This window comes from Eurytemora carolleeae, unplaced genomic scaffold (assembly GCF_000591075.1).
Source record: "Eurytemora carolleeae unplaced genomic scaffold, Eaff_2.0 scaffold63, whole genome shotgun sequence".
NCBI classification, from domain to species: Eukaryota; Metazoa; Arthropoda; class Copepoda; order Calanoida; family Temoridae; genus Eurytemora; species Eurytemora carolleeae.
Window position 1 is genome coordinate 142143 of NW_019396024.1, and position 14271 is coordinate 156413.

At 32.7% G+C, this 14271-nt stretch overlaps 2 protein-coding genes across 2 annotated transcripts in view; both read right to left on the bottom strand.

The window, feature by feature from the left end:
- On the bottom strand, positions 1 to 10925 carry LOC111706547 (MAM and LDL-receptor class A domain-containing protein 1). Its single transcript, XM_023479478.1, has 24 exons — positions 10842 to 10925; positions 9102 to 9217; positions 8895 to 9045; positions 8663 to 8821; positions 8495 to 8604; positions 8383 to 8441; positions 6565 to 6729; positions 6221 to 6285; positions 5911 to 5966; positions 5799 to 5849; positions 5437 to 5545; positions 4882 to 5026; positions 4561 to 4720; positions 4353 to 4481; positions 3528 to 3608; positions 3341 to 3422; positions 3166 to 3288; positions 3008 to 3110; positions 2361 to 2552; positions 1016 to 2071; positions 749 to 943; positions 459 to 691; positions 233 to 354; positions 1 to 169 (listed from the first exon to the last, which is right to left on the bottom strand). The coding sequence occupies exons 2-24, from the start codon at positions 9180 to 9182 to the stop codon at positions 134 to 136; spliced, it is 3663 nt and encodes a 1220-aa protein (XP_023335246.1). The 5' UTR covers positions 9183 to 9217; positions 10842 to 10925; the 3' UTR covers positions 1 to 133.
- LOC111705369 (MAM and LDL-receptor class A domain-containing protein 1) overlaps positions 10901 to 14271 on the bottom strand; it is a 17653-nt gene continuing 14282 nt past the window's right edge. Inside the window, exons 29-34 of the mRNA XM_023477923.1 lie at positions 13952 to 14123; positions 13473 to 13610; positions 13119 to 13407; positions 11851 to 11966; positions 11253 to 11387; positions 10901 to 11170 (exon numbers count right to left, since the gene is read on the bottom strand). Of these exons, the coding sequence (XP_023333691.1) occupies positions 10901 to 11170; positions 11253 to 11387; positions 11851 to 11966; positions 13119 to 13407; positions 13473 to 13610; positions 13952 to 14123 (1120 nt within the window). The remainder of the gene's footprint in view (positions 11171 to 11252; positions 11388 to 11850; positions 11967 to 13118; positions 13408 to 13472; positions 13611 to 13951; positions 14124 to 14271) is intronic.

Genomic DNA, 14271 nt, shown 5'->3' on the forward strand with positions numbered 1-14271 from the left:
TATTTGCATAATATTTTTATTGCTCAACTTAAACATAATAATTTAGAACATTCTTTTAAAACCAGAACAAGGCAATTTTCATTTTTATCTCATTCTTTCCACTCCTTCCAATCACTCGGCAGAATTCATAGTGTTAAGCTTGATTTGATCGCAAATCTTTCAAACTAACCTAAAACAAGAAACAACCTGAAATTTCAAATTTTAAAACATTATTAAATAAATATATTAGTACCATATTATTATCTTCCATTCGTTGATAGTTTGGGTTGAAAAAGGATTGTAATGCAAGCAATCTCGGTAGATTAAGATTTCGGGATCTAACGATGTACACTCCAGCAGAAACAAGAATGATAGCTAAAAGATATGCATTACATGTTAATTATTTAGAGATATTTATGCAATTTAATTATTTTAATATTAAATGTTATTTTACAATTGAATATTAAATCAAATAATACCTATCAAACAGGCAGCAACTACAGCAATAACTGTGACAGGTGTCTTATTTTCATCGAATGGAGCTGCAGTCGCAACTGTAGTTATTCTTTCCGTTGTATGAGTTGTGTGAGGCTCGGTTGTGAAGTGTGTAGTGGTTTGACGCTCTGTTGTGTGATGTTCTGTTGTATGATGCTCTGTGGTGTGGTGTTCTGTTGTGGCTTCAGTAGTTTTGGTAGTTGGTTCATCAAAAAATCTAAAAATTCAAATTTCAATATATTATTGACAACTAACCATAATGTTGAAATCTTACTTGCAGGCAGGGGTAAATGAAACGTCGTCAATCGCTATATCGCCCTCTCCTTTCTTCCCAACAGAAGCTTCCAATACTATCCGGAATTCAGATGCAGATTCCAAAGAATAAGTCACCCGTTGCCAAACATTAACGTCCACATATTCTGCTTGCTCAGATGAGACCCAGAGCAAAGTTAGTTCACCCAAAGCGCTCCTAGTTTAATAATAAAGTAATTAAGATAACTCTAAATGAAAATAATATATTTGTTATTTATTATAAACTTACTCAGAATATAAAGTAAGATTTCCAAGTCCTTTTCCATGCAGGTGAACAAAGAATCGAATACTACAATCTTGTGTTGATGGTTTTATAAGATTAGTAATCAAATATGCTCTTTCATTAGAATTTTGATTTTCTGATGCTATAAAAAGATAATGTCCCTCCGGACTGAAAAGGGTATGGTCAAACGGGGGACCGGTTTGTTTATTAACTGTCGTTCCATTCCCTCTACTCCATTGAAAATCGGCTGAAGGATGATCTTGTTTAAAGAATCCAAAAGGAAGTTCTGGGTCTTCAAAGTTGGAAACTGTATAATCTTTGCATACTTCTAGCACCTCATCACTGTTGTCTCCACAATCGTCTGCAAAATCGCAAAGTTGTGCCTTAAATACACAAGCTTTGTTTATTTCACAATGGTACTGGTCATCATAACAGCTTTCTTGAGGAGATTTTACAGCACAGTCAAAGAATTGAATATCATCAATTGCAATTCCAGCGTTGTACTCATCGGCATTATGTACAACACCAAATACAATAGTAAACAAGTCACGATGTCTTCCAAGCCCAATTACAACTTTAGTCCACATACCATCTGTTATGCTGTTTAGGTCAAACCTATCAAGCTCTGTTGACATTCCGAGGGCAACATGCTTCATCATTGGGAACACATAATCTTTAATATCTGGCGAGGACATGTACAAGTAAAAGGACAAGTAGCAATCAACATTTGTGTTCCTGTAGGGAGAACTTTCAATCTCTGCAATAGACTCGCCCTTTTCTCCATGCGATACATATAAGAAGTGCCCATCTGTTTTATTTTCAAAATCAAAGTTTGGACCATTAACATCCTGAAGCACTCCGCTTATTACCCAGTTGATACTGTTGGGAACCGGATTCTTCCAATGACACTCTTCTAAAGATTGACAATGTTCAAAATCATAAAAATCAGGACATTCTGCTTCGTCTTCTCCTCCCATGCAATCCCTCCTAAAGTCACAGATCTTTTCCTTGTCCAAACATTTTCCATCTGGACAGCTGAATTGATCATTGGAACATCCAGGTCTAGAATTGATTGTGATTTGCAATAACAAATTTAAAGAACAAAAACTTTCTGGTCAAAAAAGCAAAACCATTTACAAAAAGTATTGATTTTTGTTGAATGTATCTTTATTTTGGTAAAGATAAATGCTTAGATATGAAAAATTGCTTAATATTCTTTAAAAATCAATGTTTGACACAGCAAATGTTGCTCTGTTTCTAATTTACTTAAAGCTTAATTTTTTATTGTTTATATTTGAGCAGAAATTCATATAATATTTGATCTGAAAAGAATTGAAACAATATGTCAAACCTGCAATTTGGATCAAAAACAATATCATCCAATGCAATATCACCCATATATCTCTCCCCAATCGTTGCTTTGAAAACAATTCTAAAGCTATTAAAGATTGTTGAATTTGTGATTTCAATTTTGTTTCGTTTCCAGATATTTCCTTGGCTTCCTTCAATACCAAAAAGTTCTATCTCATTATCATCGTCTAGTCTAAATTAGAAAAATTAGAACCAATGGAAATTTAAACCCTCAGCATTTTCATTGAAAGCGGATTCGGAATTGAAATTTTGTCTCATTCCCATCCCAATATCTTTGCAATCTGATAGTGAAAACCTTTGATTTTTTAAACTTAGAATATTTGATTATAATTTAAAATATGTAAAGTATACGACATTTACATTTGTTTTAATTTTTCTGAGAGTTAATTCAATTCCATTGTAAAGAGCTGGTTTAACATGGACCTGCTAAAATACGTTTTTATATTAGCGAGATTCAATGAAAATAAACTAGCTTTTTATAAAGAAATGACCAATGCTTGAAAAGTAGAAATCTGAAAATTTTTTATCTGATTTTATTTAAGACAATAAAAATGCTAGCATGTATGAAATTAACTGTGTGTTACAAAACACATGAAGATATCTATTTTAACAAAATATAAAAAAAACCTGAGTAAGACAGAAAGTCTTCCAACCAGAGGACCATTCATATGTGAATAGAACACCATGCCACACACTTTACCATCATCACTTTTAAGGAAGGGGACACTTACTAAATTTAAATCAATTAATACAAAATTTTTTTTTTATCATTTTCTATAACTTACCCAATTCTGCAATAGCATTTTCCCCCTGGTATTCACTGTTTATGTAAACGTAACAACCAGTGACATCAAATAATGTGTGATCAAAAGGTGGCCCAGTTCTTTTGTTATCAGTGCTACCACTACCTAGGAGTGTCAATATAAATATATATTCACTAAGACTTTGCAAATTTTTTACCTATCTCCCAGTGAAATAATTCTCCCTCCTGAGTTGTGAACAAACCAAATCCCCCATCTTCGAAAGTGGTGGGATGAAAGTCCTAGTTTTTAAGCTTAAATAAAGCGTACAGACATGTAAATTGCAGATTCAATAATTAAAAAAAATATAGAAGAAATAAAGAAGAAAAATATTTACAGAAGCTTTCCTTGCAATGTGTTTCGTCTTCATCCGACTGATCACCACAATCATCCGCCACATCACATAAATATTCATTCAGAATACAAACCTAAAAACAGTGCTAATGTGCATGAAACCTTTAAAATAAGAAAATTTGGTAAAAATGCAAAATAATAAAGAATAATTACAATTTTTTGTGAAAATTTGGAATTTCTGCAGTAATATTAATTGATATAATTGCTGATATCTTAACAAGTATAATTAGTTCTAGATAATTTTTTAAATTACAAAATCACTATACAAAGATGTTAATATAGGGTAAACAATTCTCATGTGTATCTATATTACAGTCAAAACTGGTGGTGAGGCCATTTGAAAAGAAATAAAGTTTTGAAACACTGTCGTTGCTTGATGGAATTTTTGGTAGTCCTGCTTGTTATGCTTTTTTTCTTCCGAAAAATATTTTTAGCTGGCTTGTTCAATAAGAGTTATGATATGTATATGTAATAAACTAATTACATTCAAATGAAAAACAGTTTCTGTTACGGGTACTGAGGTACATACTGATTTGAAACAGAAAAGGGCTTTATTTCTATTTTAACTGTGTAAACTTGACATGCTTTTCTAATGAAACATACACTGATAACCAGAAAACTCTGTCGACTTTTACACTCAATTTTTTTATTTAAATAGTCCAATGAACATGATGCACAGTAATTATGCAGTGTAAACAGACCCATTTCACTTAATAAGTGATTTAATTACTTACTATTTGATTTGTAACAACATCAAATGCACTCTAGTATTTTTAAAGTCACCTTCAGTTTGTTGGTTATCACTGTATAAATATTACCTTGTTGTTGCATTGAAAAAGTTCAGAAGGACAACTTTCTTCGGGTCTGGGTAGAGCACAGCCTTCAAATGATAAGTCATCGATAGCAACTCCAGCATCATAATCTCCCTTATCCTTCTCAAATATAACCTAAAGTATAAAAGAATTAATAAAAGCCAAAAAAAAGTTCCGTTCCTTACTTATTATTTAAAATTGTATGTGGTTGCACCTCAAACTTCTGATGTTTCCGGCCTATTTGTATAACTCTATCCTCCCATCCTGAAGTTTCAGCCAGATAATCAAGAAAAACATCTCGAGCTTCATCTACCAAATGGATTCCAGGCTTGATAAAAGCTCCATTAAGCCCTTCGCTTATTGTATAGAAGAATCTAAATGTATAATCAAGTGAACATTTGGAATTATAATTAGAAAGTTATTCAGTGGAGAAAAGTTTAAAATGAGCATGAATAAATGCAGTGCGATACCTCACTTTATTATCTTAAGTACATTACTGAATTATTTAATTAGATTTACATATATAAATATCAACCTGATGATGCATGATGAAGCACTGTTTTGATATTCAGTACTATGCACTCTAGCCAGCTCGTTGGAAACATTATCTGTCTTTTTTTTAATCCAAAGAAACTTTCCGTCCCGCTCGATTGGATGGCTTGAACTCTCTGAGTCTGTTTCTATAAAAGACAATAAATGAATTGCAATATAGTATAAAGGTAAAATGTCAGGATCTTTTTTAAAGTCTTTTCCTGTAAGTAAATTGATCAGCCCCCCTCCCCAAGTAATTCAACACAGGTTTACCCCCCGTGGACAAATTCCTGAATACGCCCCATAACTTGATGTCGTAGACCTTAGTTATTTAAAAAGAGTTTTAAGGAGTTTCTCAACCTAGTTCTCAACGCTCGGCCACAAAGTATAAAAGAGCTGAAGGCCATGACTATTGACTGTATCTCCTTAGACAATCTATTATTTAATTATAACGCATTTAAGATTTACTTCATTTTAATTTTCTACAATATGCTTACAAGTTATCTATCTGATTCTTTAAACACTTAAACATTTCTAAATTCTAAAATATAAACCATACTTGTTGCAATACTCCAATCTAAATTGTCAACTGGAACTTCTTCAAATCCACAATTCTCAGATCCAGTCTCACTCAAACAGTTTTCAAAGGTGTATGATACAGGGCAATTCTAATTAATTTTCCACAATTACACGGACAAATTTAATCCCTGCTCTTTTAGTTTTATGAGAAAATATGCATGTAATACTTTAAATAAACTATGCAGAATGAATACAATACAAAGTATTGATAAGTATTTAAATGAGTCCTTGGTTTTTAGAAGTATTAAAGCACGTAATACAACGTTGAATGCTTAACAATTATTGTTTTTTATCGTTCATGAAACAACATATTCTAATTAAATTTGTAAATTGTGAAAGTTCCTTTTCATCTGACGCATCGTGACAATCACTCACAAAATCACAGACCTGGTTCTATAAATTAACTTATATAAGTCAAAGTTATTAGTTATCATATATCATTGTTTAAACTGACCTCTTTAACACATCCTCCATCCTCACATTGAAATCCACAGTTAAATGAGGTGGTTTCTATAATTACACAAAAAATCCGACTGACACTTTGATATACATACATAACATTGCTCAAAAAACGTTATACCGAAAAGTTTATAAAAGCCTAACGTTTAACAGCAAAAATCCCTGACAAGTATCAAGTGATAAATGCGTTTTTGAAGATTTATAACTAAAGGCAAGACCCCCGATTAGAAAAAAAACATAAACAAGATCATGTAAATAGGGTTCACTCGGTAGCACACATTAAAGTAGAACTAGGAATATGATACCTGGGTTTGCAGTTGTAGATCCAAACCATGCATCTGGGGGCATTACCTCACATATATCACTGGGTCTACACAATAAGAATTTAAGAATGACATTTTAAAGTGACCCCTAAATAACAAAATCATTTTTATCTGATTGTGTAAAGAGGTATGACTACTTTGTTTGAAAGCAAGCATTAAAAACCCTAAGAAAATTGTTATTGTCATTGTTGTTCCTACATTCATTCATTTATTGAGGAATACATTTTTGTTCGTTTTTAAAGGTGATTGTAGGGTTGGCATCATTATTATGATATATTATATATATAATTTTTATTCTAAACAGCATTGAAAATAACAGAACCAACCTGAATGTAAAATCGTCAAGAGCAATAAAAATCTTTCTATCTGAAATTTTGTCTACAACAATATAAATTCTCCAGTTTTCAAAGGAACCATTATGGCCTATGGTTCGTAATTCTATCTGCCCTTCCATCCATCCTTCAGTAGGCTTAGAATATAACCAGACGATACTGAACAAAAAAGTTTACCACACATTTAATTGTTAATAGGAAATAAATTAATAATAATATAAATATTAGTGACAAAATATTTTTTACCTAATTACTGAAACGGTCATTTTTGTCAAACAATATTGTTTTTACGGTAAATAGTTAAGAGCAACTATGCATGAGTAAAATTTTTCATAAATCTACATTATTGCTTGTAAAGAAAGTTAGAATTCGTAATTTGGCCCAGACTTGGAATTTGGAACCTAAGCACAGTATTATGCACTCTTAATCAAAATCTCAAAATTACGATATTAAGGACAAAAAGTAAAAAAACTTCATAATAGACGACTAAAAATCGCCTAATTTGCATCATTAAATCGTCTAAAACTCAAAATGTAAAAATTAAGAACAAAAAGTAGTTTAATAAATGATTATCAGTTGCATTTAAAAGTTTTTAAATAGTAGAACTAACTTCTGAAAGTCGCCTAATAAGCGATTTAAAATCGTATATTCTCAAGCAGGTAGTAAAAACCCAGTTTATGAATAAGCTGTTGTTTAGCATTATTGCTCATTACAGTTCCTCATTTTACATTTAGTCAGTTTAAATCAAGATTGAAAGTTTACAGATTTGTTCTATTGGAGGAAACAATTGAGAAGCTCAGGATCGGGGGAATTTTTTCCCGAGGGGGAGCGGCTTATCCTTAACCATACTAAATGAGTTCTCATATAGGTAAGAATTTCTTAAACTTCCCCGTCCTATTACTGTGAAAATGCGTTTTCTGATCTGGAAACAAAAGCATTGTGGCCGATATGTGTTAGACTTTGACAAGACAAATTTTGAGTTGTGCGGTGCGGCTACTTGGAATGTAGATTATGCAGGGGGACAGGTGATTATCCTCTTTTGACATTTTACATAGCTTTTTATTCAAAAGTATTTTACGTGTGCCATATGACTTAATGAATGAATGTGTATAAGGCTGAATTTAAATTGTGAAAATTAAGTTTTTTTAAAATAAAATTTTTGAATATATATAATAGCTGTCTTTCTAATTTTCAAAACCAAATTCGATATTTTAGTACAACAAAAAAATTACTTAAAAAGTTATGCAGGAGGGAGCAAGGGAGGGAGGTTGGGGGGGGGGGATAGTAGGCGTTTTAGAGTTAATTTTTTGGTTGAATATTAGCAACTTTTTTGTTAGATATAAACAATTTCTTTTGAAAATAAGCAAGCTTTTTGTTAAATATAAGAGATTTTTTAGTTGAATGAAAACATATTTTTTTTTAAATAAGCGATTTTGTTTAAAATAGGAGTTTTTTAGGTTAAAAAGTGATTTTTTGTTAAAAATTAGCAGTCACCAACTTCTTCTGTAAGCGATTTTTTGTCACCTAATCGGGTGCCATCCAACTTTTTTCACCCAATTTGGCGACTTTTTATTGCTAATTATGATTTTCTAATTTAGAGTTTGGTTAAAAAACATACTGTCTATTCAAATGGTCTAGGTTAAGGTCAAACACTTTATTGGGGCTTTATTACTTGTCTTTTGAAAATATATTATACCACCTAAATCTGAAAATTGTCAAACGCTTGACCAAACACATAAGCAGTTTGTACCTGTTTACTGAGTATACTCTGTGCCCGTAATGATAAATAAATAGAAAACTTATTTTACTTACCTTGTATTTCGGGGAGATTCATATTCTAAGCCAATGGCCAATGTTTCTAATGGTTCAGCCTAAACAAATTAATCAAAAATTCCATTAAAACTCTACAAATTATTTACTATACCTCGCCCAAAAAACCATCAATATTGAACCAAAAATGAAAACATTCTATCTCATGATCATCTCCCAGAAATATATCACTTTTAAGGTAAGCCATTCTTTCATTAAGATCACCTATAATGTAAAGTTTATAGTTTAGTTTTAGATTTTGCCTGTAGGTACAGAAACCTACCATCTGACTTAGCAAAAAGGAAAAATGTCTCCTTGTTTCCGTTGTGATCGTCCCAAACATCAGGACTTGCATCGTTCCCAGTTTTTCTTGTAAAGTTAAATTTTCCTTCCCCATTAGCTTGGAAACTACAGAAGTCGGTTTCAAAGTCACAACTTAAGTCTAAATAAAAAAAAGGTTTTTTTGTTTCAAAATGTTTTTAAAGTTCCATTCAAGATATACAAATGGAACGTACCACTTTCTTGAGGATGAGTTGATGTAGGAGTAGTTGAGGAAGGTTGTGCTCCTGATGGTTTAAGCATACAACCATCAGTTCTAATCAGACTAAAATCATCAACAGCCGCCCAACCAACTTTTGACTTTCCACTCACAGCTACCCATCTCAGCTGATATGATATATTAAGTTTTAATTTTATTTGATAAAATAAAATGTTATACTTACTGTATAGTTTTGTGGAATGTCATCAACATAATGTGCTCTAACTTCAACTTCACCCTCAATCCAATTATTATCGTCAACCATAGTGTCCGTGTATTCCCAGATTATTTCAATAATTCCTTTAAACAAATCAATATTTAATAAACAGACTCAGACTATGTTTTTATCTAGAGTGGGTCACATTAAAAATATCTTCCTCATCTAAGCTTCAAATATTTCCGAGCCACTTAAAAAAAATGTCAGACAGGAAAACAATGTTAGTGTAGCGACGAATAAAGGCGCAAAATAAACGAACTGAGATATATATATTGAATCTAAGATACTATCAAATATATTTGGTTTGGTTAGTTAAGCTTCTGGACTCGAAGACGATATATACGGATCTCCACAGGGGTCCCCCCTGCATCGAAGTGATGAACTTGATGAGGAACTTGATGCTTATTTCGAACTTCTCGTAGAGGGTTCCGACAAACTAGGAGAGGAGTAGAATGCTGAGGTTAAAATCAAACTCGCTTCTTCATCCTCTTGGCTCTCTCGAGAGGTATTGGAGAGGTTGGAGTCAAAAGAGCCAGAGTCAATGGAACCGGGATAAACGGAGCCAGAGCCAAGGGAGGTCTTTCACATTGGGGAGGTTGTTGATAGATTACAGGTTTCAGACTTTGACGGAGTCAGACTTTGAACCTACTTGAACAAACAAACACTTAGGATTTCGGAAGAGAACTTGGCAGGGTCCTCTGTACAGTGGAGAAAGCAGTGATTTAGATGAATCTTCCCTGATGAACTATCCAGAAACCAAATAGAGCTTTGGAGGCAGATAGCAGAATCCTCTCTGGAAACACACCACAGACCAAGTAACACCATGGGAAGATGATTGAACCAGTCTGTTCCAGACAAACGACCTCTCAGAAACACTTTGAGACGATAATGGAACCTCTCCACCAGGCCATTGGACTGTGGATGGAAAGATGGGTTGGAGAGTATATGATTCCAAGGAACCTGCAAAGATCTATCCAGATAGAGCTTGTGAACTGTGCTCACAATCGGAGGTGATCACAGATGTAGCTACAAAGGTTGGTATCCAGGATCGGAGTAAAACCTTGGCACATTCTTATGCTGTGGGTTTGAACCTTGCTCCATTGGCAATCTATACAGGTTTAAGACCATAAATTTACATCTTTGGAGGAACCTTACCAAACAACACTTCTTGAAATTAGTCTTCTAGAAGCACGATTGCCTGGATGAGAAATATTGTGAATCGACTTGAACACTGTTCTTCTCATCTTCTCCAGAACCAGGAATTTCAGACACATCAATGAGAGGAATTATTTTGGACAAAAATATCACGTCAGGGTCACCAAACGACCGAAATAAACCAACTGAGATATTTATTTAATCGAAGAAACATCATGGGTTTCAGTTCTATCAAATATATTTGGTTTGGCTAGTTAAGCTTCCGGACTTGAAGACGATTTCTACGGATCTCCACATTAATCCATTTTTCATGAAATTTTCTTATAACAAGATTTTTCGTTTTATAAATCACAAGATTTTTTAAATAATTCAAAATAACTCTCACTTAGACGAAATTGTTTTGAAGAAGTTTGATATTTTAGTCTAAAAGTCTGGCTAAACATGCTATATTATGATCATCAAAATGTTCTTGGTAACCGCTGTACAATTGTGAATCATATTTGGTATTGAATTAAAGGAAACTTATAATATATGTCTTAAGTATTTTAGTACCTGGATGATCTTCCAGTTCTTCATCTTGTTGAACAACATTTATACTTTGTATACCACCTTCATGCTAAGTGTAAATGATTGTTAATCCATTTATCTTTAGAAGGTGAGCTGTACTCACAAGTATTCTCTTCAAATCCGCAGGATTGGAAGTTTTCAGGAGTTGGAGTAGCTTGTGTTGATCCATCTGTTGGAGTTGATCCAGTAGAATTAACAGCAGCATTTTCAGGAAATACAGAACACAGTTCAGGAGATTCATTAAAAACAAATACGAGATCATCAATACTAACATATCCAATAGAGCCGTCTCCTCTTACAGCTTCTAGAGTAACCTATAAAATTACAAGGATAAATTAGAAAACCAAAATGCGTTTTTACTGATTTTAATTTAATACTAAATAAGTTTATTTTAACCTTGTGTGCCGTTATATGAACTTGGGCAAACTCCCAATGACTGTTTGTTAGTGTGTCAGATAATTCCCAAACATATTCTTCTTGTTCTTGTTGATTTTGTATTTTGATTCGGAGAGATGTAAACCCTCCATCATGCTAAAATTATGTCCGACATAAGTACTTTCTATATGAATAATAGAAATGTGAATGTGATTTGGAATATTTAATTTAATAACAAATATGTTATTTCTATAATTACAAGCATTGTGTTTAAGAATGCACTATGTGCATGTTATAAAAGATACATGGTCAAAAGAAAATAAATGAGCTGAGAACCACGATAATACAGTGAGAACCAGAAAACTGTGGAATATGAAGACGGCATTAAAGCAATAATAAAGTGAAGTTGATGTTGTTACAAAGCAAATAGTTTTACTACTAACTTATTAATTCACTTATGAAGTGAATATAGTCTGTTTACAATGTACAATTGCTGTGTTTCATGTTCATTGAAGCAATAATGTCGATTACATATGTTAAAGATACCTTTTTTTTATGATTTAAGGGTATCTTTTATCTTTTGCATTATACTAAAACTGTAAATGTATAATGGACTGACTTGAATACTGTATAAGAAATGAAAGCATGTATTAATTGCAGAGCTATGCATATCAGACTCGAGAATAAAACTTGTTCCTGGGCTTCCTTCATCCCCACTTGCATACATGAAATATCCTAAATAAATAAAGATGAGAGTGTTAACTTGATGTTTTATACAGGGTGTCCCATTAACCATGGGATTTCAGTGACGAATTCGATATCGTCTTTTAAGATAATTCTTTGATTTAGTATAGTGATACCTACTGAGAAAGCTGTTTTCTGTAAGAGTTTCGTCTGCTATTTTGTTTATGTTTTGACTGTATACGGTTGTATTTAGTAAAACAAGGAAACTACAGTATACTAACAGAGTAAACTTGTCCGTCTTCACTGTTCATCTTGCGGAAACATTATAGACACATCTTTACAGTCTTTTACCCTTTTCATAAAATAAACTCTAGCCGACATAATAGTATTATGGCTTTTGAAATTAGGTATTACAATGCTAATTCATAACAAAGACGATATCCAATTCGTCACTGAATTCCCATTTTTTTGGGACACCCTGTATGAATTTACATATATTTACTTTATTCATATGATTATACGTTAGTATGTCTTGATAAAAATCCTATAACTGCAAACTCCAAAAAGAGTAATATAGAGAGACGGAAACCTTTACAAGACCCCCCCCCCCCAGACACAACGGTGAAGTAAGCAGGTAAACCGTCTTGTTGGAAACAGAGGACATATACCTTTCATCCTTCTCCTGGTCCCTCAACTTAAATCCTACCCTTATCATAAGCAGCGAATACAAGATGAGAAGAATGATTGTGACTTCAACTAATAATATATTTCTAGCTTGGGAACCCAGTTTTCTTTTTAAGAGTCAGCCTCTTCAGCTTAGACCTTTTAAACCAAGCTAAGAACATTTCCGTGGTTCTACAGAATTCCCCAATCAAAATTTTAGGCAAATCTGTAAAGGGGTTCTTGAGTTATGATCGGACATACAAAAATATCAACAGAGATTACTATTTCAAATATATTGTAATAGATGATTAAGTATAAAAAATAAAAAATTACCAAAAAAATTATATCAATTTTGATTATATGTCATGGAGATTAAAAAGCGTCAAAATAATAAAAATTTGTCTGCAGTCAGCATTAAAAAACTTTATTTTTGAACTCAATGATACATAAATGATAAAGGATGCAGAACAAAATCAAGTTAAGCAGTAGAAATAAAGGGCGGAATCAAAACAGCATGAATTTTCAGTATTTGATACCAACCTCTATCATTTCCTGCAGGAACGGGTTTCCCAAGATTCTCTAAGTCTTCCACGGTAACCCTGACCCATTTCGGGTCTTTTGGTGAAATAAATTCACAAGTATCCTCCTCAAAGTTACAAGATTGAAAGTTTGGCGTAGGTTTTGGAGTCGTGTTTGGTTTAGGAGTTGTAGTGATTGGGGCTGCGTAGGAAGGAATTACTGTACAATCCTCTTGGACATCTTGAAAAAGTATATTGTCCACTCCTGCATATCCATTAAAAGCACTTCCTCCGTCAACAACAAAATAAATCTAAATTATTATGTTACAAATTTTTTTTTAAATTCTATTAAGAGCAATGTTTTCCTTTTTTATACCTCTGCCGCATCGACATGAACTCGACCTTCAAACCAAAGCTTGGATGTGTCTTCATTAGCTTTGCTTAGCTCCCAAATTTTAGCAACTGAGGTTCCGGTCTCAGCCATAATTGCTAATGATGAAATCCCTTCTGCATGCTAAAATTTTACAAGCTCAAAATTGTAAATTTGTAGAAGTCAGAGTCTATTAATACAAAATAACAGAAAAATATAAAAAGAAACCATCACTTAAATATAAAATATTGTCACAGAAAATTAACCCATATAATATAATAATTCATAAAAAAAACTAGAGATTAGTACAAAAGAACGTTTTATGAGAAAAGTTTAGTGATTTCAGTTCCGAATTTTTTTTTAAATTCACAATTACTCATTAAAGCAGAAACTTTTCTCACAAAGAATTTAATAAAAAAAACTATAAATCACCCACTTCCGTTCTTTTCTATAAAAAATCAAATCAAAATTGACAAATGCTTTACCAGAATACTGTACTTGAAACTAATGCAAGCTTGTGTGGCAGATTCCATTTTCGGAGATGAAAGAATTGCAAACATATCGTCTTCTGAATTCCATCCCTTAGAAAACATAAAACTTCCCTCAGCATTTCCAGGTCTAGTCTCGTTTCGGGATTCCAGGTCGTTCAAATTTGTTCTAAAACAAGGAAATGAAAAGAATCCTATTTTTTACCTATATTCAAATATAAATATAATACTTTGCTTGTCTGTCTGTTTGTTTGTTTGTTTGTTCGTAACCAATAATCGTCAAAACGGTTGAACCGATCGGGTCTAATTTTTGTGTG